The 27,667-nt window shown below is 36.4% G+C and overlaps 1 protein-coding gene across 6 annotated transcripts; it reads left to right on the top strand.

Moving 5' to 3' along the window:
- The first annotated feature begins 884 nt into the window (after positions 1 to 884).
- Positions 885 to 26,043, top strand: LOC140815129 (DExH-box ATP-dependent RNA helicase DExH3). 6 transcript variants are annotated; one of them, XR_012114265.1, is made up of 21 exons: positions 889 to 1,419; positions 2,148 to 2,302; positions 2,380 to 2,467; positions 3,212 to 3,448; positions 5,072 to 5,167; positions 7,436 to 7,624; positions 7,776 to 7,935; positions 8,054 to 8,184; positions 8,536 to 8,706; positions 10,092 to 10,364; positions 10,708 to 10,902; positions 17,631 to 17,834; positions 18,645 to 18,714; positions 18,821 to 18,969; positions 22,446 to 22,754; positions 22,835 to 22,894; positions 23,724 to 23,876; positions 23,965 to 24,075; positions 24,947 to 25,465; positions 25,528 to 25,623; positions 25,895 to 26,043. XR_012114265.1 is itself a non-coding variant. In XM_073174241.1 (20 exons), the coding sequence occupies exons 1-19, from the start codon at positions 1,141 to 1,143 to the stop codon at positions 25,418 to 25,420; spliced, it is 3,504 nt and encodes a 1,167-aa protein (XP_073030342.1). In that variant the 5' UTR covers positions 889 to 1,140; the 3' UTR covers positions 25,421 to 25,465; positions 25,528 to 25,753. The 6 variants fall into 6 exon arrangements, 3 of the variants coding, with proteins under 3 accessions (XP_073030342.1, XP_073030341.1, XP_073030343.1); XR_012114264.1 differs by having other exon boundaries at positions 24,947 to 25,623; XM_073174241.1 differs by lacking the exon at positions 25,895 to 26,043 and having other exon boundaries at positions 25,528 to 25,753.
- The last annotated feature ends 1,624 nt before the right edge of the window (positions 26,044 to 27,667 follow it).

Below are 27,667 nucleotides of genomic sequence, written 5' to 3'. Positions count from 1 at the left end.
ATTCATCCTGAAAAATTAATTTAATTTATAATATTTGATTTTTGGATCACTAAAAGGAGGAAAAACATGAATATGAATGTGCTTCACCTTAAAATATATATAAAAAAATTACAGTAGGCCTCTTGTGAGACAGTCTCACGAATCTTTATCTGTGAGACATGTCAACCCTAGCTACCAATATTTACAATAAAAAGTAATATTCTTAGCATAAAAGTAATATTTTTCATGGATGACCCAAATAAGAGATCTGTCTCACAAAATACGACATGTGAAACTGTCTCACACAAGTTTTTGCCAAAAAATTAACGTTGCAAATATTTCATCAACCAACCCATTTCAAACAAGACCTTAACATATATAAAAGTAGGCAAAAACTTGTGTGAGACGGTCTCACGGGTCGTATTCGTGAGTCGAGTCTCTTATTTGGGTTATCCATGAAAAAATATTATTTTTTATGCTAAGAGTATTACTTTTTATTGTTAATATGAGTAGGGTTGACCCGTCTCATAGATTAAAACCTACTTATAATAGTAATGTATTATAACATTAAAAAAAATTCGATAACCTGAATTTTGGAGTCATTAAAATATATAAAACTCGCCGTCATTTTATTGGAACAGCGGAGAGTATGACATATTTAATTGAATAAAATAGAATGAACTTGAGAGTATATTTGTCTTTTTCATTTTTTTTAAAAGAAAAAAATTAACAAAAACTTATTTGAAATAACTGGGACTCCAACCAAGCAAAATTGTGCAAAAACCCATTTTTACCACACAAAAAATATCAATATTGAACTTTTTATGCATGAAAATATATAAAGCCCAGAAGATTTCTTGGGTCGAGTTTTCATCACTGGTCGAGTTCGAATCTAATTTTTTAATTGGATTGATTTTAGGTCTCAATTTTCATCATTTGATCCTTATTTAATTTGAATTTTTATCACTGACTCGAGTTTTTCGTAACTGGATCAATCCAGTTTGTCATCATTGGATTATTCCTTGTTTTCCCTTGAATTTTGTTGTAATTGTAAGTCTTACTCTTATTGGAGGTTTTAGGTGCAACTGTAGAACCCCCGAAAGGGGTTGAAAACCAACAAAAACCCGCCATGCTCCGTCGCTTCTCGCCCGTAGACCAATCATGCGTTCCCGGCTCGGAGGCTTTCTTGCACGTACTGCTAGAAAATCGTGGAATCACTCGCATCTTTCTTCAACATTCCTATTCCCGCTGAACCCAGATATCATAAATGTCCTATATGCCGGCAATCGTGCTTGTTTATGTAATTTTACGGAAAATTTTCGTAGGTTTAAGCTGCAGAAGTTAAGTAGCGATCCTGTTATTTTTCGGAGCGGGTTTTGTGGCTATGCCGCCGAGCAGTTCTCTGATGATGAGTACGAATGTGATTATGAAAACCACCCGGTAAATTTCCTTTTACTCTTCTTTTATATAAATGTGCTGAATATGTTTGATTTTTTTTTCCGTGTGTGATTCTTGCATTTTGGTTCTGATTGTCTTTTGTTCGTCAAGAAATGGTTGTTCCTGCGTCAAAGAAGAATTTTTTTTGTGTGTGTTATGGAATCACGCTCTTTTAAATTTTTTTCTAGGCGAAACCTGGGTTTTTTTTTGTTTTTCGTTTCTTTTGTTAGTAAAAAATTACAGCAGAAGCAATGAATAGATTTCTGCGATGAAGTTAGGTACAAAGACAGGTTTATAACGAGTATGATTAGTTTAAGTCACGTTATGTAGTGTTTTATCTATATTTTTAGAGTGTTGGAAAACTTTAATTTAATGAATATAGGGCTGGGGGAGAGAGGGTGGTAAGGAATACAGAGGATTATGGTCTAATTGATTTGCCCTCTTAAATTCAGAAATGTCCAAGCACAAAACTTATAGCTTTTGCTAGATTAAAACTGGCAGCACATACTTGAGTGACGAACATGAAAACTGATTATTGTCGAGGACTGAAAGGAATTTAAGTTCCTTAAATTTGTTCTTTTGTCTGTCATGGCATCTACAACATTGCTTTTCTGTCATAGGGGAAATCATTAAAATGTTTATACTGAAAATAATGGCATTAGTTGCGTTGTACAAATGAGGATCTCAATCCAAAGTTGATTTAATGTAAACATGAAAGTGTTTGAATGTAGGCGTCATCATCAGTGGTGAACATTGATGAGTGGAAATGGAAGCTGAGCATGCTGTCACGTAATGATAAAGATCAAGAAATTGTGTCTAGAGATAAAAGAGACAGGAGAGACTTTGAACAAATAGCCAGACTTGCTAAACACATGGGGCTTTACTGGTACGCAAGGGTGAGTTACATTTGTCAGATGTGTTAGTGAGGAGACCATTCTGATCTTTGTGAATTGCCCTCTTCAGTGAACTGTATGGTAAAGTGGTAGTTGCAAGCAAGGTTCCTCTTCCTAACTACAGACCAGATTTGGATGACAAGCGCCCTCAAAGGGAGGTAAGAAAAGATTTCCAGTGAATATTTGATAAATACTATTTGATGTTTTATGTCAGGTTACGTTGTCCCTTATATCACCCTAAAGATCCATTTCTCTTAGATGTGGCACTTAACACAATAAAAAATTTATGTTTGTGTCCTTGAAGTTGCACTTAATTCTGACATAGCTTTCACAAAACGAAACACTACGCCAATAAACTACAACCTACTAACATAATTTCTCATTCTTGTCATATAAATATTGTATTTGTATTACTTAATAGAAAACAGTGTTTGCTGTTTTTAAATATCACGATATATTTTGATCATCATTATTTTATCCTAGTATTAGCTTTATAGTTTATGAGTGCTGTGGATGTCTTATCAGTCAGTATGATTATTTGATAGAAATATGATCACGACCATGTTCCATACTTCACCCCATACCTTAAATCTATTTTTGAGACCGAGCTGCAGTTTCATCACAAATTCTGTTTCAGCTTTCTGGTTTTTGGAGTATCTTGTCCATGTTCTCAGACAATATTTTTCTTTATTTGAAATCTGAATCCCATACCTTAGATCTATGTTTGAACCGAGCTGCAGTCTCAGCACAAGTTCTGTTACCAGCTTTCTAGGTTATGGAGTGTCCTGTCTGCGTGTTCTCGCTCAATATTTACAGTTTCCTACTAGTGTGATCAACACCATTGAAATGTTTTGGTACTGATTTCCTGGTTTTCAGTCTGGAGTCTCTTAATTCTGTTTCAGGTTGTGATCCCATTGAGCTTGCAAAGGAGGGTGGAGGGTTTGCTCCAGGAACATCTTGACAGGACATTGCTGAACTCTGAAAAAGCAGATCCTTCTTTGAGTGAATTGGATACCAAAAATCATGTTGAAAATGCGAATACTGATGAAAATGCCGAGTCATTCCTCGATGCTTCTGTTATGGAGAAAGTTCTCCAGAGGCAGAGTTTGCGCATGCGTAATATGCAGAGAACTTGGCAGGTATCATGATTTTCATTTTTAAAACAAGTTTTTCTGCACGCAAGTATGTATAGGGAGCACATAATGTCTGCTTGTGTAGTTTTGTCGACAAAGTAGTTCATCTGAGCTACGTGTACAAATTTCTGGGTGATCAAATTGGCTTCCTGTGTTTCCTTTTGTTTCTGAATCATCATATGGAAAATATTTTTTCAGTTGGAGAACTTGAAAATGTTTTACTTTTTTGTTCCCATTTCAAATGTTATGCTCCCCGCTGTTGCTACTTGCTTGTGTTTTGTTTCATATTTGGCTACTCATTTCCTTTCGAAGCTCGCGATTTGAGCCTAATATGAAATTTTATTTGAAAATCTTTTTCTATAATTAGTGTATATGATATATTAAATAATGGTTCTGAGAGTGGTAAACTTCTTCATAAACTTTTTGTTTCTAGAACTGATTTTCTTTATTTATGTGAAGAAAATTATGTGTAAGCACATGTCAAACATAGTCCACTAAAAGGTTTTTCCTTTGATCATCTCAATTTTTTTTGTCAAGAAGAACTTTTTTGTAAAAAACTAATTAATGATTAAAGTTGAACTCCTACGTAGGAGAACCTCACTGGAGAATACTCTGAAGTTTCTACTCAAATTTGGCATATTGCCGGCATTATCTCTATGTATTGAATCAGTACCACATAAGATTTAATAATATTTAATAACTACTTTCTTTTATTTGATAGTTCTGAAATACATGGCGAAACTGACATGTAACACCTGGGATTCTTAATTGATTACTAGGGCACCGGTGCAAGCTTGTTACAATCTTTTTTTTATATTAAAATATTGATGATATCATAATTGTAAAAATTAATGGCCATACTTCAATTTGGGAACTTTGCAAAAAAAGAAAATGGAAAAGAAATGGCAAAATTGAAATGGGAACTCTGCAAAAAAAAAAAAATTAGAAAAAGAAAAAGAAATGGTAAAATTGAAAAAAAAGAAAGAAAAAGTGGCTGAAAAAAAACAGGAAAAGCAAAAAAAGAAGAAAAAGTGGCCATAGCATGAATCCAATTGTTGGTCTCATGGTCTTACCCTTAATATAGTAGATAGATTAATGTTATTAAAAATATTACTCTGTGAAATAAATTGTTTAATGTGTTGCTAAGATGATAAAATCAACTATTCAGTTTCAGCAATGAGAATGTAATACTTAATAAATAATGTATAATTATATTATGATTATTAAACTAAAACTTGTATAATATAGTTGCATTTGTGTCAACTTACTTCAGAATAGATTTCATTTGTGGAACTACAAATGATGAATGATCCGATTACCAGTTTTGATACCGGGAAACCAATGAGGTCCTAGATTTATACTTCTAAATGCCATGGTTTTTCATTTATATTTAGCTCAAAAGATGATAGTTTACCCTGTTGCAGTAGCTATGGACACTGTACACTAATCAATGTTATTTTTTTGCATCACATTAGCATGTGATAAAATTGTGTCTCTCATAGTACCTCGTAATTTTTTAACAATCCAGATGCTTTTAGTAGTGTTCTTTTTAATAATGGATGCTTGTGAGTTTTTATGTGCTGGGACTCGATTAACTGTTCATTTCCAATGTATTTCTCATATTCACAGGAGTCACCTGAAGGCAACAGGATGCTAGATTTTAGAAGGTCTCTCCCCACCTTCAGGGAGAAGGAAAGGCTCCTTCAAGCTATAGCTCGGAATCAGGTTTAATTTCAGCTCTTATGCTCATTTCTGTGCTTTTATTGTCATGTTTCAACTCTGAATCACAGTTGTAAAGAACTGCACCTCACCCTGTTGTTTCAGTCATAAGTGTGACTGAAAACTTGCAATCAGATTCAAAAATTTTGTTGGTAGTACATCCTATTCAAGAATACCTGCCCGTGGCTCGTGTGGGGAAAGGGATAAGTGGGGAAAAAGATCTGATTCTTCGTACTTATTTAATGGCAATTCCTCTTTATTGGAGGCGGTCACACCAAGGACGAGATTTTTCTGGGGCTGAGAGTCCCATTTCCATTGTTCAAACTAGTCACGCACTGATTTCTTGTTTAATGTATTCCTCAGATCAGACTGAGTCCAGATTGTTGTGTTTCAGCTGCCTTTTCCTTGCAGTTTTGCTATTTGCTTAAAAGACATGGACAAATTTATTTATGTTGCCATTGCCTTTGAGAAACTATGTCATGCTTTTTTAATTTTCTTTGGTTGTTTAGCTAATCTGGTGTTATTATTTCGTGTTGCTTTCCATATTTGTCATCAGCATGTTACATGGCCTTTTTTAAGCGTGTTAGATGGCATTGGTAAGTGTCTTACCACAAATACTTTCATAAATGAGAAAGCAATTGGAAATGATTTTATGCTGCGAATTTGTTTCTCAGTATTAGATTTAGTTTATTGACTTCGGTGAAAGCGTTGAGAAGGGCATGCGAAAGCTAAAAAACTGATTTGTTTAATCTATCTTCAATTCCCTTGAGACTTAGAAATCTGTCATTGGTCAATTACTTTTTTGTTGTGGGTGCAATGGTTGGAACAATATTTGTATAGAGTGCCAAAGTACTTTAGGTTGTGCAAGGAAAAGAATGAAAACATTAGTTCGTGTATCCAATTTTTTGGTAACTATCATACTGGTTTTGAGAGAGCTGTATTGTCAACATATTATGAGCATTGTTTTATACGTCTATTTCATTTATTATCTACAAGGGTCTTTGAGTATGTAAATTTGGTTGGCATATAACCTCAACATTGGACTTGCAGTGCATTTCTCTCTTGACAGTCTTTCTCCTTCTTTCCAATGTCGTTAATACTCTTTCTTCGAAACATACCTTTTTAATTGACACCCTATTCTTGGCAGGTGTAAATGAGTTTCTCTCACAATTCTTTAATAATCTATAATCATTTTCATTTAGTATTTGTCATGAATTAAATGTTTCCATGTTACATAACATAAAACATGTTATCTTCAAAAAATGTGCATGAGCATTTTGTGTGCTCCGACGATCAGGTGCTTTATTTTTAATGACCAACAACTCCTAAAAGCTTATGCAGTGATGGTATCTTAAAGTCAGATTGCATCTCAATAGGCATTATAAGATTTTATTATTTTATGTAGATTACTAAAATATGTGAATAAATTTTCTCTTCAAATTTAAAACAAAAAATAGTGAAAGTGGTGTATGTTGATAGCTGGTTTATTGACCCCATGATCTCACCTTTCAAAAAGTTTCTGACAGCGAAAATATACCACTGCTACATGTTTGATCAATACGTATTTTGGCAACATAAACTGAGTTGAACTTCATTGTACTTGACAGTGAATACACCAGCACTGCATGCTTGACCTCCCTGCATATTCTAGAAACATAAACTGAGTTAGACTTACCATAATCATTCACACCAGTTTCCGGTTTATCATTTACTCCTGAAGCTTGCATGTGGCAAAGAGTAGAAAGCCATTAACTTGATCTTGCTTTGTGGAAATATTTGTTGCTAAAATTTACATCTCTAGCAGGTCTTTTATTATATGATCCATATCATCATAATTGCGCATGTCACAGTGGTCAATATAAAAAGGAAAAGAACTCAACTAAATTTGTTTGAGAGGACCTTTCTAGCTGGAAGCATGAAAACAGATTTTCCGTGGCAGCCATTCCTGACATGTCCCTTGACCTACTGCACTTGGTTTACAATTTGCTGTGGTGGAGGATCTGCTACCATTCATATGGTTTCCTTTTTGGGACTGTTTTATCCGATGGTTGATAGGAGCTCAAAAATATACCCAATGCCTTTTGCAACTCTGTTTTTTCCTTCCAAGGAATTGTCTTCCTTAGAATATTTTTTCTGTATATGCCATATGGTATCTAAAATGACGAGGCTTTGTGTTCTTGGATAAAACTTTAAGTTCATCAATTATATCAGTTCGCGTAACTTTAATAATTTTTGTTTGCATTGATGCACTGCTGATTTCTCTTTTAATATTAGGTTATAGTGATTTCTGGGGAGACTGGATGCGGTAAGACCACTCAACTTCCTCAGTATATATTAGAGTCCGAGGTAGAGTCTGGTCGGGGAGCATTCTGTAACATTATTTGCACGCAGCCTCGAAGAATATCAGCCATGGCTGTAGCAGAAAGAGTCTCCGCAGAGAGGGGAGAGCCTCTTGGTGAAACAGTGGGCCTGCTTTCTATCTTTTCCTTTCTGTTGTTTTTATTACAAGCAAAAGCTGTCGCCTGTCAATTATCGTAATGAAACTAGTAAACTCTATATGTTAACGTCCTATTTGAAAATTTTTGTTCAAAAAAATAAAAAATTATTTTGATAGGTTGGATTTAAAGTACGATTAGAAGGCAAGAAAAGCAAGAACACGCATTTGCTTTTTTGCACCAGTGGAATTTTGCTTCGCAGGCTCTTGAGTGATCGCAACCTGGCTGACGTAACTCATGTTTTTGTGGATGAAATCCATGAGCGAGGCATGAATGAAGGTGATCTCATATCTGCGAATAAATTGTCTGTTGTTTGGTTTTTTTAAATTTTTTTTTTAAATTTATATTTAGATGTTCGACAGTTTTTTGATTGTTGACATTTCATTCTCTTTATCAGACTTTTTGTTGATTGTCTTGAAGGATCTTCTTCCAAGACGTCGGGATTTAAGGTTGATCCTGATGAGTGCCACTCTTAATGCTGATCTGTTTTCTGATTATTTCGGTGGCGCACCAATGATTCATATTCCTGTAAGTTGAAGTTGGTTTACCTTTAGTTGTTTATGGTGTCAAAGAGTTAAGGATTTGACATTCTCGGTTGTCGGATCTCAGTGAACTCGGCTGGGCAATATCTGTATCATTTAAGTTTGGAGTACATCCTCAACTTATTAGCCCACTCAAGTACATAATACGTCTTTCCGTATGAATATTTTTATTGAATAGCCATTTGATTTATTGAATAGCCATTTGATTTTCTGAAATTCTGTGAGCATTCTCCTAACATTTTCTGATGTTTTAATAATTACTCAAGTCAAATTTATATTTAGTCTTTTTTCCCCATTTTTTATAGCATTTGAAATTGAGTGTTTTATTTGAATATAGGGCTTCACATATCCTGTAACAGCACACTTTCTGGAAGATATTCTGGAGATGACTGGATATAAGTTGAATTCATTCAACCAAATAGATGATTATGGCCAAGAGAAAATGTGGAAAACACAGAGACAACTAGCACCACGAAAAAGAAAAAACCAAATCACCACTCTTGTTGAGGTAGGGAACTTTATTTGATGTGTTCTCTGTGTTGAAATTGCTGATGTTATCCAATTTTACTTTTAGTTCCTTTAGTGTGGTCACTCCTTGCTTAACATGTAGAAATCTTGTTTTGTAAAAGAATATGTTTTTCTTTTCAGTTGACTCGATTATTTTTTCTTTTTCGTGTTGAGGTACTAGTAATCTTTGCAGTTAATATCAATCTGTACAACTGAAGTATCAGTACTTGTGAGTTTTGATCATTTGAATGTTAAAATTGTTGGCGTAAATTTGGAGCTGGTTGAAGGGTTAAGGGAATGAGTAAGAATGAATGCCTAACCTTTCATGTAGCTATTTTTACACGCTTCATTCTTTGTAACTTATCATGTTTCCTTTCAAGGTGTTTCTTGGAGGATGATCTCACTCTCAAATGAAGCACATCATCTATTTATTTAATAAGATGCCGTATGAGTTTGACGTGTTTGTTGGAATTCCTTAAACCATCAGACGGCATGGAGCACCTTGTAGTAACATGTTTTTTTATTATAGTGTAGTTTATGGCATATCGTACACATGCCCAAGTCATTTTAGTATCTTTATTTATTGGTATACGATTGAAATCGCCAAAACCATACAAGCAGATCAGTTACTCAAAAATGTTTTCATCTCTCCTCCCCGAGTTGGGGATAAAAATAAAAATGGGCATCAATCCCTAAGTCTTACACAGTGATTTGGTTTTCCCCGGTTATGCAGTAGTCCTTTCTCAGCCTCTCCTCTAGGGAATAGATATGGCACCTCTCAGAGGGCCAGGTCGAGAAGGCTGCTTCAATGCTGACCTTGATTTCCTGGCAAGGAATTTTCAACTGTTTGGCCCTGCAGGTGCCTGATGTCTCTGCAATGTATATCTTATTTTCACTAGGCATGTTTTGAAGAGTGAAACTAGCCAAGATAGATTTGTATTTGTATATCTGTAGCATGTTAAAGAGTGGGGCCAATATTGGGCGTTAAGGCCAATAAATTGTACAATAGTGCTTGTTATATTGCCTATAGAGGTAAGAAGATCGCCAGCTTTTGTAGGTCTATATTGCAGTAACAGTAGGTTAAAGACATGACCTGAAATCCTGTAATAAGGAGCTATAGTTACTGGAACCATTATGGAATCTACTAAATTTGTTATTGAAGTATGGACAATATCCTTGTACCGTACCCTAGACCTTGGTGGCTTTGCAGCTGCTCTCAACTTCGGAAGAGTACAAGACTTTCATTGCCACAACTTACTGTACCATTTGATTTTGTGTAAATGATTGATTAACATGTTGAAAGAACTAGCCATTTTGATTGTTGGCTACTAAATCAATCCCCTCTAATCAGATTTATTTTTTGTTCTTTATATATATCATGAACAGGAAGCCCTGAATAAATCAAACTTTGAGAACTATAGTTCTGCGGTCGTTGAGTCATTGTCATGCTGGGCACCTGATTGTATTGGATTCAACTTTATCGAGGCTGTGTTGTGTCATATATGTCGCAAGGAGCGTCCAGGTGCTGTCTTGGTATTTATGACTGGGTGGGAAGACATAAGTTGTTTGAGGGATCAAATAAAAGCTCACCCTCTCTTGGGGGACCCCAACAGGGTCTTGCTTCTTATATGCCATGGGTCAATGGCCATCTCTGAGCAGGTATGATGTATTTCAAGATATTGACATGTTGCCTCATGTCTTCTTGTTAAATCACCATCACCCCAAAATTGTCATTCTCGTATTTGCTGTTGCCTTCAATATTTTATGCCTAGTTTCTGTCTCTAGTGTACTGGAACTACTTATTTGGTACTTTTTTTATTTAAATTTTAATTTGTTCTTCCAAGCTATAGTTTGTCACCTGGTTATTTACTTCTTTATATTTTGAGACGCTAGCTTGTTATCCATGGAACTTGGCCCACATGAATATGTTTTGTTTTTAGTGGCTGTTACAATTTTATGTTTTGATTTCAGTTGTTTTGTTGACCATCCGTTTCTTTTATAGAGACTCATCTTTGAGAAATCACCTCCCAATGTTCGCAAAATTGTACTTGCGACAAACATGGCTGAGGCTAGTATAACAATTAATGACATAGTTTATGTCGTTGACTGTGGAAAAGCGAAGGAGACTACTTATGATGCCTTAAATAACACACCTTGTTTACTACCTTCGTGGATATCCCAAGCTTCCGCTAGACAGGTGAGTTTCAGCCTTCAATTTCATGAATATATGGCATTTGTGAGCTAGCAGTTGCATCATATGTTGAAATTTCCATTGTAATTACTGGCACACCACATAGTTAGGAGGCTTAATTTAGCTTAATTCTTTTGTGGCCTCGGATCAGATATCTTGCATCATAATCATGCTTTCAATTTAAAATTGTTCAAATAATTCTTCGTTGTGGTCTATATTCAATATCCAATTTGATGGGCTAGATTTGTCTTTTATATAAAAGTAATTCATAAAAATCATTATTATCAATCTTATCATATTTAAATCTCACACGGTGTTATCATATTCATATACATGTCAACACGAAGGCGTATATTTCTTAGATACTTTTTTCATTGTAATCATTGTATCTCTGCGAATCAAATTATGTAATTCAAAAGGGCCAAAAGAAGTCAAGACTTGATCTGCGTAAATCTTTTCTTCCAACCTCTGTTTTATCTATTCTTACTCCATATCTTGGAACCTAAAAGCACTAGAACAGGAGATAATATATTTCATTCATTCATAAGAATATTTAAGATACAGACTTATCTATTTATATTGTAGGTTACAAGAGATAAAATAGGAAAGAATAAAACTAATTACTTACATCCTAAAATATTGCAATTACTCTAACAATTAATGTAAGATTACTCTAAAAATTAGCCTAACAATTAGCCTAAGATTTCTCTAGACTGCGTCAACACTCCCCCTCAAGCTGGATGGTAAATGTTGTACATCCCAAGCTTGTCAATCAGTCTTTCAAACATAGGCTTGAACAAAGCCTTTGTTAAGACTTCAGCAATTTGTTGTGACGTAGGAATATAGGACACTTAAAGTATCCCCTTATCAATCTTCTCCTTTATGAAGTGCCGATCAATTTCAACGTGTTTGGTACGATCATGGTGAACCAGGTTGTGAGTAATAGCTATGGCAGCTTTTTTGTCGCATAGGATAAGCATAGGGCTCTTTTTCTCTATTTTCAGTTCTTCCAATAACAGTTTAATCCAAAGAGCTTTACAAATTCCAAGAGCCGCTGATCGAAGTTCTGCCTCCGCGCTACTTCGTGCAACAACTGATTGCTTCTTGCTTCGCCAAGTAACCAGATTTCCAAAGACAAAGGAGCAATAACCAGACGTGGAGCGTCGATCATTTGGACATCCAGCCCAATCGGCATCAACAAAGACTTCAACACACCTCTTTTCTTGCTTTCTGAACATGAGACCACGGCCCGGAGTGCCTTTTAAGTATCGTAATATCCTAGTTGCAGCATCAAGATGACATTGGTATGGTGAGTGCATAAATTGACTAATGCAACTCACAGGGAAGGAAATATCCGGCCGGGTGTGCGAGAGGTATATCAATCTGCCGACTAACCGTTGAAATCTCCCCCTGTCGACAGGTGTATCATCTGGTTTGGCCTCGAGTTTGATGTTCGGATCCATGGGGGTATCTGCCGGTCTACAACCCATCAAACCGGTATCATTGAGTAAGTCAATGACGTACTGTCGCTGTGAAACACAGATTCCAGCCTTGCTTCTAGCTACCTCCATTCCGAGAAAGTATCTCAAGTGACCGAGGTCTTTCATTGCAAAAGAACTGGCCAATTTCTTCTTAATTCGCTCTATTTCAGTCACGTCATTCCCGGTGATTATAATATCATCAACATATACAATAAGAATAGCAATCTTATCCTTGACCCGATGATAGAACAATGTATGATCACAATGAGCCTGTTTGTACCCGAGAAGATGAACAGTGGTGGAAAATCTGTCGAACCAAGCTTTCGGAGACTGTTTTAAACCGTAGAGAGCTTTCTTTAGCCGGCAAACCTTGCCATTACTTCCCAGATTGTGAAAACCGGGTGGTAGATCCATGTACACCTCCTCCACGAGATCGCCGTTGAGAAACGCGTTCTTGACATCGAGTTGGTGAAGTGGCCAATCCAAGTTTGCTGCGAGAGAAAGCAACACTCGGATAGTGTTGATTTTGGCTACTGGTGCAAACGTCTCTAGGTAGTCGATACCATAGGTCTGCGTGTATCCCTTAGCCACAAGTCGCGCTTTATATCTGTCAATGCTCCCATCACTATTGCACTTGATGGTGAACAGCCATCTACAACCAACCGGTTTCTTGCCATCGGGTTTCGGAACAATCTCCCATGTCCCATTTTTTTCGAGGGCTTTGATCTCGGCAAAGACTGTTGTACGCCACTTGTCATCGCGAAGGGCATCATCAATGGTCGAGGGAACGGTAGAATGTGACAGGTTAGTGACCAGGGCTTGTAGCGGCTGCGACAACTTAGAATACCCCAAAAAATGTGAAATAGGATGTTTGAGTGCATATTCGAGTACCTTTGCGGTGGGCGATCGGGATATCCAAATTTGCCAATTCGGTGGTATCCGGATCGGGTGCTGGGTTTGACGGGGGCGACGCAGAAGGTGCGGGCTCGATATTCTTGTGCTTGTGTCTGCGGTAAGTCGCTGCAAAGCGGTCAGTGGTTCCACGAGGAGGATGAGTTGGTGTTACAGAAATTTCAGCGGGTGGACTTGAAGGTGGAATTGGATTCGGAGCAGGAATAGTAAGCGGATTTTGTGGTATACTGGGTGAAGGCTTTGGATTTTCTGGAATTAAATGTGGCTCCAAGGTGGACGGAAATCCCAAAAATAATTCTGGCTCTAAGGGAGAGTGAGATTCCTGGTTTTGTGGGATTTGTGGGTTAAGTTGGGATGGAGGTTGGGATTTGTGACTCTTGTATTGGATTCGGTTCACATAAATATTCCCAAAAAAGATTTTTGGTACTAGGCGAGGAAGTAGGATCGGGAGCAGAATTCTGAGAGGAGATGAGAATTGGATTCGGAGTAGGAGGATAGAACGATTGCGATTCAAGAAATGTGACATCCCGTGAAATAAAATATTTTCTTTTGGATGGAGAATAACATCGATAACCCTTTTGTGTAGAAGAATATCCAACAAACATACATTTGTGGCTACGAAGATCCAATTTAGACCTAGAATGATCATGAATATGAACAAACGTCGAACACCCAAACGTACGTAGAGGAAGATCAGTGAATATTTTGGACTTTGGGAATGATCTTCTGAGGGTATTTAATGGTGTTTGGAATTTTAACACCCGAGACGGAAGTCTGTTGATTAGGTAACATGCGGTTAAAATAGCATCCCCCAAAAAGTTTTTGGAACATTGTTTGTGAAAAGAAGAGCGCGAGCGACCTCTAAAAGGTGTCGATTTTTCCTTTCGGAAACCCCATTTTGTTGAGGGGTATCAACACATGAACTGTGATGAATAATACCATGTTTTGAAGAAAATTCATTGATTGATGAATTGAAATACTCGGTGCCATTGTCAGAGCGAAGGATTTGTATTTTTGAGTTAAATTGAGTAAGGATCATATTGTAGAACTGTTCAAAAATTTTCAAAACTTCAGATTTGTTAGGAAGGAGAAAAATCCAACATACACGAGAGTGATCATCAATAAATGTAATAAACCATTTTTTATTAGAAATTGAAGGGACACGAGACGGACCCCACAAATCACTGTGTATGAGAGAGAATGGCCTAGATTCATGATAAAGATGAATGGGAAAATGTATGCGAGTATGTTTAGCTATCTGACATACTTCGCATACAAACCTATCACAAGAGTGAAACAACGAAGGAAACAAATGTTTTAAATAAGAAAAACTTGGGTGACCAAGGCGTTGATGTAGTAACATTATTTGTTGGGGACGGGATTGATGTGTAGAATTATGGACCACTTGGCAGCACCGATCAGTAGAATCAGCTCGTAGAAAGTGATATAAGCCCGACACCTCAGCAGCACGCCCAATCGTCTTCCCCGAGGCCCGATCCTGAAAAATACACAACTTAGGTGAAAAATTGGCAATACAATCGGAGTCAAGCGTGAGTTTGCTGATCGACAGTAAGTTGTAAGTCAATTGAGGGACAAACAAGACATTATGTAATATCATGCGGGGACTCAACGAAACAGTGCCAATACCAAGAACAGGAGAAATTGAACCATCTGCCAAAGTTACTGATCTAGATCTTTGGCATGGTTGATATGATGAGAAAAGGGTGCGAACTCCGGACATGTGTTCGGATGCACCTGAATCAATAATCCAACACTCACCAGAGTTACCAGGGTCGGTTAAAGAGGAAGAAGTACCGTGCGCCATCAGTGAAGTCGAGGTGGAAAGGAACTGGCCAAGTTGATTGAGTTGTGCTTGAGAGAATGTTGCAGCGGATGATGGTGTGATGTTGTCGGCTTTCACCGGTACGGCTGGCTTGGTGGACTCGGCGTTACGCTGGCTGCGTGGCAGCCAGTCAGCTGGCTTGCCGTGGAGCTTCCAACATGTGGCTTTAGTGTGATGAGGTCGGTTGCAATGTTCACACCACAGCTGCGGTTTGCGGGATCCTCGAGCGGCCATGGCAGAGGCATCATGATTGGTGGCAACGGGTATGGTAGCTCCACCGAGCATAATTCGTTTCCTCTGTTCTTCTCGACGGACTTCGGAGAAAATGGTATCAAGGCTAGGCAATGGCTTGATACTCAGATCGGTCCACTCAGGTTGAGTGAAGAGATCGAGTTCTTGCCACAGCTTTGTTAGCGAAACGAAGTACTGAGTTACAGTACCAGCGTCTTGTCGCAGATTACGAGAGCGAGTCTAGAGGTCGAACATCTGATTCGAGTCTTCAAGATCTGAGTAGGCTGAGATGTTCGAGTCTTCAAGATCTGAGTAGGCTAAAGCAACAGCGTCCCAAATAGCCTTTGCTGTTGGGTAATGGAGGTAGATCTCTGCAATGGAGTCGTCCATAGAGTGAAGGAGCCAGGCCATAACCATGGAATTCTGAATATCCCATGCTGCAAACGAAGGATCAGATCGGGTTGGTGTCGAAATGGAAACATCAAGGTATCCAAATCGTCCTTTCCCGCGGATAATAAGTTGGACGGAACGAGACCACTGTAAGTAGTTCCGGCCACTGAGTTTAAAGCTGGTAATTTAGAATGGAAGGGAGTTATCAGAGGCACTGAGAACATGTTGCATCTCTGATTTTTCCATAGATGAAAAAAATATTCAACGTAAAAGGCTTATTGCTCTGATACCATAAAAGCACTAGAACAAGAGATAATATATTTCATTCATTCATAAGAATATTTAAGATACAGACTTATCTATTTATATTGTAGGTTACAAGAGATAAAATAGGAAAGAATAAAACTAATTAATTACATCCTAAAATATTGCAATTACTCTAACAATTAGCCTAAGATTACTCTAACAATTAGCCTAACAATTAGCCTAAGATTACTCTAACAATTAGCCTAAGATTTCTCTAGACTGCATCAACAGAACCCAACTGTTTTAAATGAAACAGTCTCACCATGAGTGATCAAAGCTTAGTATTTATGGCCACAATGAAAGATAGAGCACACCGCACATACTCAGTTTACTGGGGACATACATTATCTTGGGAGGAATTTTCATCCTTAATCATTGATTCGTTACCTACGGCTGTCTGGCCTATCATCCCCTTTTCAAAGCATCCTGTATGTAAATACAAATCACCGTTTTCTCTACGTATGGCGTACTGTGGCTATTCGGCTATTAGTTCCTTCACAAGACGCGTGGCATATCCAAAATCTCAAGAATCTTTTCACCATCCTTATCATTGACTCATTTAATGCCAATAGGTCATGGTTATTGAAAGTCATGGCATGAGGCTTATATGCAAATGTACGAGTTACATTTATTTTTCCAATTATCTATGCATAATCATGATGTGTAATCAAATTACCAATACATAAAGTGTGAAATTATCAAATATCAAGTACTAAGTAGTTATATAAGCAAATCAAATCCCGATCCATAAGCAAATCAAATCCCAACTCAATATTTCATGGCATAACTCAGACTGGTTGAAAGCAATATACAAGATGGGAATACTCATGTCAGTTATCAATATTTATGAAATGCCAATTATTAGGTCAACTCCTCGATCCAATATCCGACTTCATCTCCTCAAAATCAACACTTAGGTTTTCACGCAACTTGGCCCACTAATAGCGGATGCCCCCATAATCACAAACCTCGTATTTTTCAGGGTTTTTCAGTGATATGTTCACTCACATCTTGGACCAAGAGCTCAGTAACATTGAAGGCCCAATTTTTCTTTACATTGGGCCTATTTTTCAGCCATATGTTAGGCCCCAAGCAAGAAATACTTTGTGTTGCCCTTACATTTGTCCCTAAACACAATCCAGAGTTTGTCAAAATGGTCGACATATGCAAATTATAGTTTCTTTTCATCGTTTTTCATTACATCATAAATCACTCGATTTGGATGTAGCACGAGGAGGATGTGATGCTCAAAATTGATGGATGATGTTTCCCAACCAAGTTTAGGGTCCGTCCTTGCTAATCCCCACTGTATAAGGTGGTTTCTTTAGATGGATAGAACAGCACTAATGACTGATGCAGTTCTGTTATTACCGGTATTTCTGACATAGCCATGCTGTACTTTTTTTTGAATCATACATGTCTTTTCTATATTGTTAGACTTTCATAGGCTTGCAGCTTACTTGACTTTGTTCCCTTCCCTCAAATATCTTCATTTCTTTTGGGATGCCATCCATCATATACATTTCTGCTTATGCAGCTATATTGTTGTTTCATCTACTGTTTGGTTACAGAGAAGGGGTAGGGCAGGTCGTGTGCAGCCAGGCGTGTGCTACCACTTATATCCAAGATGTGTTTATGAAGCTTTTGCTGAATATCAACTTCCTGAACTTCTAAGAACTCCACTTAATTCTCTCTGTCTGCAAATTAAAAGTTTGCAAGTTGAAAGTACTATCGATTTTTTGTCTGCTGCTCTTCAGCCTCCTGAACCTTTGGCGGTAAATACCTTTCACATATAAACTTCATTTCAAAAGTAGTTTTGTTTGGTGGATATCCTCCGTGCTAAATATATGAATTTGGGTTGACCTTCTATTTTGGTAAAATCTTGTACCTTTTATGCTTGTTGCTTCTGCATCGTTATTATCTCCCTTGATGTATTTGAAAAGCACTGCGTTATTCATTGATGTAATAAAATGTCAACTTGGCAAATAATTGCAAGCTTAGTTCCATGGTTTTACCAGTTCTAACCCTAATTGTGAATAAAAAATCTCTCCAAAATTTTGACGCATTCAACATGCAGTGAGAATCTAGATCAATCAGGGTGCTTGGTAGAGGGCTTTTGCAACAGAGCTGTCGGTGTCTGAGTTATGCTTTATGACTTTTGAGGACGAAAATTGTCATATTTGTGATTTACATGACATTTTAAACCTTAGTTTATTGTAGAAATTTAACTTAACAGCAGCTCACCAAAACATAAGGTTGAACAAATAGCATTGAAATCAATTGTTTTACAAATTATTTCTGGATAATATATGAAGTTTTTGAGGCATTCTTCTAAACATTCTCTGGTGCTCCCCCCTCTCTCTAGCTTGACTCTGTTTTCCAGCTCTCACCCCGCCCCAAAATTCCCGCTGTTCCTTTTTATTCCATGTCTTACCTTTTAGTATCTCTCTAATTTTTGTGCTAGTGGCAGGTTCAGTCTGATATTAGGCTTTAATTTGATTCTCAGAATATGGAATTACTCTGCGTCCTTTCATCCTCACGGCACTGTGTGTTTTTATTGATTGTTTTCCTGTTGGACATTTCAGGTGAAAAATGCTGTTGAATTTTTGAAGATGATTGGTGCTTTGGATGAAAGTGAGAATCTTTCACCTCTTGGTATGTACATTCACATGTTCAAAACTCAAATATTCTTGTTTCATCAGCCTTTTGATGTTATCTGTTCATTTCCCATGTTTTTTACTTTATTTCATTGTTTGATCAGGAAAGTTCTTGTCAGTGCTACCAGTGGATCCTAAGCTCGGGAAAATGCTAGTTATGGGTTCTATATTTAGTTGCTTTGACCCTGTACTAACGATTGTGGCCGGTCTCAGTGTCAGGGATCCTTTTCTTCTACCTCAAGATAAAAAGGATGTAAGTTAGCTGCACACTATTTCTTGTCATGTCAAGATGTCTTGTTTGCATTCAATTGGAGGTCATGTAATTCTTCATGTAACAGGAATCGTTCTTTTTTAATCAAAAGCCCATTACATAGAAGAATCGATTGTTTCTGTGATAGTGTACAAAATATGAATTTGCTGATTGTTACGTGCTTACTTGACAATACGGTTTGAAGAAGTTTGTCTAGTTTTCACTTGCTTCATTACATATTTATACATTTAGAAGTCATCTAGTGTTCCTAATAATAATTGAATGTTCAAAGGCTCTGTGCCTAGATGGTTTTACTATGACATTTTATCAGGAATGTTGGGATACTGTAAAAGGAGGTCTATTGAAGATTTTTATTGAATTTTTTGAGGGTGGTTATAAATGGTGTCACCAACGAGGCATACATTTGTTTGATCTCGAAGAAACAAGATTTTGTTAAGGTAAAAGACTTTAGGTCTATAAGTTGGACAACCAACTTGTGTAATATTATTGACAAGACTGTAAGATTATTGCTAAAGTCTTGTCAGTAAGCTTGAAGAAAGTTTTAAACATCACAATGGCGGAGACTCGATTTGCTTTTATCGAAGGTAGATATATTTTTGATTGTTATCTTATGGCTAATGAATTGGTGGAGTTGAGATGAAAAAAAAAAGAAAAGGTGGGTGTTTAAAGTGACTTTGAGAAGGCGTATGCCATATGATAACATGGATTGGAGTTTTTTGGATTTTGCTATACTAAAAAAGAGATTTTGAGAGTGATGGAGAAAATGGAGTAAAGGATGTTTTTCGACTGTTCCATTCTCAGTTCTTGTTAATGGTAGACCAAAGGGTAAATTTAAGGGTGAGAAAGGTCTAAAGCAAGGTGATCTGCTTTCTCCCTTCCTGTTTAATCTGGTAGTAAATGTGTTGGGTAGATTGATTGAGAAGGCCTAGACAATGAACCTTATTCGGGGTCTGCAAGTAGATACAAAGAAAGTTGAGATTTGCGGACGATACTATGTTCTTTGTTAATAATGATCATATGCATGTTAGATGGAGATATTGAATTTATTCTAAAGATCAATTTGGAAAAGAGCGTCTTGTTGGGCCCTAATTATGTAGAGCAGAAGTGGAATGGTTAGCCAGAGAGATTGGAAATGAGGGGGAGAATTGACTCATCAGATATTTAGAGGTTCCATTGGGTGGAAATCTGATGAAAATTTCAATATGGGAATCTGTTTTCTCTAAGATGTCGAAGAAGTTAGCAAGTTGGAAGAAATCGCTCTTGTCTAGGGGGTAGACTAAATTTGATTTCAGCCGTGTTGAATGCTCTGCAATGAACTTCATGTTTCTTTTTAGGGTACCAAGAGGGGTAGTGGAGGTTGTGAAGAGGACTATGAGGGAGATTTTTTGTGGGATGGAGGTGATGGAGATTAACATTGTCATCTGGTTCGTGGGAGCATTTATCTAAACCGAAAGTAAGAGAGGGTTTGGGTATTGAGAACATTTAATAAGGTTTTTTTGGGGAAATGGTGGTGGAGGTGTTCTGTTGAGGAGAAGGCGTTATGAAAGAAGGTTATAATGAGCAAATACAAGCAATAAAATAATGGTTGGGGTGTGGGCTTAACAAGGAATGTTACATTTAGAAGCCTATGGAAGTTTATTTCTAGAACTTATCCGGCTTTTCACCTGTTAGTGAGGACAGTAATTAAAGGAGGTAACCAGATATGATTCCTTGAGGATAGGTGGTGGGAGATTCATCTTCTAAGGACCTTATCCTTCCTTATTTCAGATTTCATCGATTCATAACAAGCTGATTTCTCATTTTATTCCTTCGGTGGAATCTTCTCTTTCTTCTTTTTTATCATAGGATTTGCATTTTTTGAGGGATTTGAGAGATGAGGAAGTAAATGGGTTGAGTTCTTTGCTAAGGTCTTCAGAGAGGGTCAGGTTGGTTGAGGAGAGTGTAAGAGTTTTTTCAGTTAAATCTTTCTATGAGTCATTCTTTTCGGTCACCAATTTTCCTTTCTTTCCCCTTTTCACGTTATTTGGAAAGCACTAATCCTGCCAAAGGTTCAAGTATTCTCGTTAACTGCGGTTCTGGGTAAGTTGTCAACTTGTTATATAATGCAAAAAAGGTGGCCTACTTATGCTCTTTGTCCGAACTGGTGTGTGCTTTGTCGGATAGATGGGGAGACTTAGGACCACATATTTATTCATTGTACTTTCTCGAGCTGTCTTTCGTTAAGAGCTTTGGAGGAGATGGGTTTGGTTTGGGTAGTTTCAAGTTCTTTGCACGAACTTTTTGCTGCAGATATTGGACATGATCTTGGCAGGAGGGATAAAAAATTTTGGATAGTGGTAGTTCATTGTATTTGTTGATCAATTGTCTTGAGCGGAATACAAGGATTTTTGACAATCTACGTTCAGTTGAAGATTTTTGGAACAAGATTAAGATCCGGGCATATGATTGGATATTTCTCGATCTCATATTTAGTTTGGAATTGGAGTTATATTTTTTGTTGATATGACCAGTACTATTGTTTTCTTTTTTTACCTTACGGATTTCTTGTCCTCTTTTTGTAACTGTTAGTTTTTATTATTTAATATAAAAAAATTGTGAGATATATGTTTTTCCTTGAATGATAATGAAAGTTGTAAAAACTGAAAAGGTCTAATTTACCCCTTCAGGTTAGTGCTTTCAATTGTTTTTTACCTAAACCTAAATGTTTCATTTGGTTGCTGATACAGTAGCCATTAGCAAGCCTTCACACTTCTGAGGCTGCATAACAACAACAAGCATATGCATAAAATATTGCGCAAATATGATATCCCTGACACGAGGAGTTACTATTACCAGGAAGCAGATCTGATTTCTTTATTTCATTGTTATTCAGCTTGAGATGTAGTGATTGAACTTTAGATAATTCTTGTGTTTGTCTGACATCCAACTTTTCCTACATCTTGTGAGTTCCCTAGTTTTGTGAATTTATGTTTTATGCTGAGTAATATGTCCTGTTTTTATTGTGTACTCGACATTGGGCCACATGGCTTAGAAGCTACTGTTGTATAAAAGGCTTTAACTGTTAACAAAAGTACTTCTGTGTTGTTTTATGTGCTACACCGTGGTCCTATATTTTAGTTTTGACTTGCCAAACACCTTAGTTGTCTCATCAAGGATGTTGTTTCATACCATTGTCTGATAAATATGGACTCGTAAAAAATACTTTTCAACATACATACACCCTATTCATGAACCTGGACATCCAAGTAGTAATTTTGATGCTTTTCTTTTCTATCAGGATCCCTCTCAAAATATGCCTGAATTTTTAATGTCACTATCTGGATGAGCATCTTTTCTTGGATTTATTGTCATGCCTAAGACTGTTTTTACTTAAATTATCTTGCTCTTTATTGTATAATGGGGCCTTGCATCTTTATGGGACAATTTATGACATTGCTTACTTCACTTTCTTTATGCAGTTAGCAGGCTCTGCCAAGTCTAGATTCTCTGCTAAGGACTACAGTGATCATATGGCTCTTGTTCGTGCCTATGAAGGATGGAAGGAAGCAGAAAGAGAAGGTTCTGCATATGAATATTGCTGGAGAAACTTCCTTTCTGTCCAGACTCTTCAAGCTATCCATTCTCTTCGTAAGCAGTTCACTTACATTTTGAAAGATGCTCAGTTGCTTGACGAAGATGGATCAATCAATAACAGATTAAGTCACAACCAGTCTTTGGTTCGTGCTGTAATATGTTCTGGTCTATACCCTGGAATTGCTTCTGTTGTGGTGGGTATAATATGTTGCTTTTTATTGAGGTTAAGAAACTAAATAGTCTAGCAGATCGATTATTTCTTCTTTATGTGCAGCACAGGGAAACATCGATGTCTTTCAAGACAATGGATGATGGCCAGGTTTTTCTCTATGCGGTATGTCCCAAGACTTAGTTATCTGTTGTTCTTAGAGGAATACAAACTCCGTGCATGTGGTTGCAAAATAACACCTAGAGGAATACAAATTTCATGCATGTGGTTGCAAAATAACACCTTTTTTCAAAAAAAAAAGGGGTAGTGAGCTTTAATTGATAACATCTAAATATTATATATCTGTAAAAAAATTGTTTTATAATTGAGAGTTGTGATTACTGACAATAAGTAAATCCCACATAAAATATAATTATTTGTTTTGTTTTGGGAAAATAAAAAGTTATGTTCGTAGTGCATAAAGAGGAACACTTACAGACCAAACTTTTTTTTTCCGGAGAAAACAAACCAAACTGTTTTGAACATTGGCTAAAAATTTAAATGGTAACATAAGTGACATAAGTGAATTGGCTCATCTATTTAAAAATGTAGCTGTCTTATGTATTAAGAAATAAACAAATCATTGAACTCATTTATACAAGGTTGATTCTACCGGTATAGATTGGTTTGGCTTTTATCTTACCCCCATTCCCTCCCCACCCCCGGTCTGTTAACACCACTAGGTGGATATAGGTTTCTTTAATTGTGGAACCCAGGTTGGAATCATATCAGGTGCATGCATATGTTAACCTATTAATTTTTTTTTAAAAAAAGGACGGCAACATTTCTTGTATCTTTTCATAAAGCAGGTATTTTCTTATTCATCTTCTAGACAAGGGACCTCGCTTTTTTATTATCTACTGTTTTGATCTTATGGAAAGTAATGAATGGGATCTGTTTATTGCTATTTCACTAGCGTTATCTAATGGTTTTACATGATTCTCATTTGGTCTAGAATTCTGTAAACGCTCGTTATCAAACAATCCCATACCCATGGTTGGTTTTTGGTGAGAAGGTGAAAGTCAATACAGTATTCATACGTGATTCGACTGGAATATCTGATTCCATTTTGATCCTTTTTGGTGGTGGCATTGACTGTGGTGGTATGGTAGGGTTCTGTGTCTTCAAATCCTTTTTTGGAACATATAATCATATAAATTATGATCTCATTTTAATATCGGATTTTGGTGTTTCAGGCAGGCAATTTAAAGATGTTGAGTGGATATATTGACTTCTTCATGGATCCGAGTTTGTCAGAGTGTTATGTCAAGCTGAAAGAGGAGCTCGAAAAGCTTTTGCAAAAGAAGGTAAATTGGAAATTTTTCTGTGTATTGGCTTTTATTTTTGTGGTTAATCTTTTCTGGTAATTTTTGTTCTAAAGTTGTAGCAAATATTGTGATCTCTTTGTTTCCATTTCCATGTGGACAACTATCATCAAAACTCTTGGTTATACCAATTTAATAACAATAACTGGCTGCATTCTTTGTTTCATTCTCCTCCTTTTAAAGTGTTATTGACAAGTTGGTTTCTGATTTTTGTGCTCTTTGTATCACTGCAGTTGTTTGTTCGGATGTTAGTTCCACAATAAGCATTGATAATTGATTTCAAGTTGAGAAAATTTAGGATTGTTGTTGTGAGACTATAGGGTAATATCTCCTGTACATTCTCTTCTTACAGACTTGTTGAGATGTACTATAGGAGGAACCACGGCGAATTAAGTTCAAGTAACCGTAAAATTCCAGCACAAAGAAATATATTTGCTATGAGAGATGGGGTTTAGCATATTCATTTGTCTGTGGTTGTACATTGACGAGTGTTTTTCTTTTCTTCGTTTTTTTTTCGTTTTCCTTTTTTTTTAATGGGGTTTGAGAATATGGGGGAGGCAGTGGAAAAGTGTACTTTCAACTCCGCACAACCACTTATCACTGTTTTAAGTACGTGTGCATGTCTCTAGAAAGCACAAGAGTGAAACAAGTTGTCTCTAGAAAGACATGGAGGTCTTTGATTCCTTATAAGACAAAGCTTCAAGTACACTTGTTCTTTCGTTAGTTTTATGAATTCCTCGACTTTATTTTACTTTAGCCGGTAATTGATCATGCATTTACAATCCTAATAAAATAAATGCTATAGTGGATTGATGTCTTTTTATTCTTGCTCTATAAATCTGGACAAATGCAGCTTCAAGATCCCTGCTTGGATATCAATAAAGAAGGAAAGTACCTAATGCTTGCTATTCAGGAGCTGGTTTCGGGTGATCAAAGTGAAGGAAGATTTGTTTTCGGTCGTGAAAGTAAGAAGCCTCGAGAGTCTGGTGATCGCGAAAGATTTACACAAGATGGTACAAATCCCAAGAGCTTACTTCAAACTCTGTTAATGAGAGCTGGCCATTCACCTCCGAAATATAAAACAAAACATCTCAAGACAAATGAATTTAGGGCGTTAGTGGAGTTCAAGGGCATGCAGTTTGTGGGAAAACCGAAGAGAAATAAAGTCTTGTCTGAGAAAGATGCAGCTATTGAAGCGTTGGCTTGGTTAACCCAAACTTCTGAGGATAACCATGATGAAGATAATAAATCTCTGCCTGATGTTACTGACAGCATGCTGAAACTTCTTGGCAAACGAAGGAGGTCAAAACGGGGGCGATCAGGTTGAAGTGGGATCCAATAGACGCTCTTGCAAACATGGGTGCAACACAAGGTGTTGATCAGATTGTTAATTATTGACATGAAACCTGAATGCTAATTGTTCATTATTCTTAGGTGGTGGGGTGGAGCCTGGAGGCAACTGACGCTAATAGACACTGGCCAAAGTTGTAATCCGAAGACATGAGAAGTTCTCTGCTCTCTTAGATGGTGGTACACACATAGATATATAATTCTTAATCATCGCATTCCATGTGTACACGTTCAATATTTGTATGTGAACGTTTTGTATGAATATTTCGATAATTTATTAAAAATTCAAGCAAGTTTTGCAGGAAAATGAGGATTAGTATTTTTTTTGCAACACATTCAACATATTAGAATTATGCATGTACAGATCCTATGTAGCATTTTTTCACAAAGGTATCTTGAAATATGTTGCTATCTTTTCATATTTGAAGTACAACAAAGAACATTTATGCAGGTGGAGTTTGGATACTTTACGGGAAAGCTAATCTTCTGCTACTGCAGAATCAAGAGTTCTAGCGGCTACCACACTAAAAGCATGCTAGGGGAAATCCTTTTTTGGTGTGAGAACTGTGTAAAATGTGTTTATTATCGATGTTAGTTATTGATCAAGAGTAGGTCTCTTGTGAGACGGTCTCACGAGTCTTTATATATGAGACGTGTCAATCTTATCGATATTCACAATAAAAAATAATACTTTTATCATATAAAGTAATAATTTTTCATGGATGATCCAAATAAGATATCTGTCATCCAAAATACGATTCGTAAGATCGTCTCACACAAGTTTTTGACATTCATAAAATGAGCATAAAAATTAGGTTTTTAACTAGTTATGAATTATCAATAGGACCAATTTTTTTTTAAAAAAAAAAAAATTGGTCTTATAACTAATATCAACGTATTGTTAATCATGATGATATCCTTAGTTCAATTCCGATAAAATTCTGGTTGTATCCTTGAATTTTTTGTTTAATGGATCCACGTATAATTAGTGTTTTCTGATGTAAAGTTATTATTGTTTATTAAAAGATTATTATGATCGATTATATGCCATAATTAATACTAACTTCAATTAAAGAAGTGACTAGGTGTACAGAAAATGGGTAATACAAAATACATAATTTATTTAAAATTTAATTAAACAAAAGAGATTTTGACTTTTTAAAATCGAGGAAAGGGCTCTGACTCTGTTAGTTTGGTGAGATAATTAATTAGCTCATTAATTAGTTAGATTTCACTTTTTAAAAAATTGTTTTTTTTAATTCGTCTTGTCTTCCGATCTCAGGGTTTAATTTTAGCTATTTTTGTGTTCTTCACAACAAACAAAATAAAATATAATCAAATATCATTTGAAAATGTGAAAATTTGTAAGAGAAATAAGTATATATTTGTAATATTATGTTGTAGCAACTAGATTTGTTTCAGTTTAGATCTGGTCGTTTTTTGTTAGAATTTTTTGGGTGGAGTTAGTGCGAGTATTTACATTCGAGCAAGGGGTTGAGTGTGCTAAGTGTGTGAGTTGAGCAGGTGGATGGAGTGTGCTCAGTATGTGGGTCGAGTGTTGTAAGATTAGGGATGTAATCGAGTCGAGCCGAGCCGAACTCTTGAATGTTTCAGCTTGGTTTGTTTATAATCGAGCCGAGCTCGAGCTTTATTTAACGAATATAGGCATAGCTCACGAACTTATTCAAGCCTTTATCGAGCCTAAAAAAGCTTAATAAATATGAATTATGCATTTAAATTTTCATTAAATTAATTAAAAAATAAATTATATATTTAAAGAAAAATATATTAAAATTTGTAAATTTATTATAATAAATAAATTTAATAGATTTTTCTATATATTTCATAAATAATATGCAAAATCAATAAATCAAATATCAAAACTATTATTTTTTCATATAAAAGATTACTCGTGAACTATCACGAGCTAACGAGCCGAATACTGTAAAGCTTGAGTTTGGTTTGTTTATCTTAACGAGCTCAAACGAGCTTTTATCGAACCGAGCTTCGAATAGCTCACAAACGGTTTGGTTTGTTTACATCTCTATGTAAGATGTCAATTGAGTGTGCTAAGTGGGTAGGTTGAGCATGTAGTGTGGGTCGAATGTGATGTGTGGTCGAGCTGTGTATGTGTTTGTAATTCATGGGTTGAGTGATGTGTATGTATTGCAATTCATGGGTCGAGTTTGCAATTCATGGGTCGAGCTGTGTATGTCTTATAATT

This window comes from Primulina eburnea, chromosome 15 (genome assembly GCF_022965805.1).
Source record: "Primulina eburnea isolate SZY01 chromosome 15, ASM2296580v1, whole genome shotgun sequence".
In the NCBI taxonomy this organism is placed as follows: domain Eukaryota; kingdom Viridiplantae; phylum Streptophyta; class Magnoliopsida; order Lamiales; family Gesneriaceae; genus Primulina; species Primulina eburnea.
This window is presented reverse-complemented; position numbering and strand designations above follow the sequence as displayed.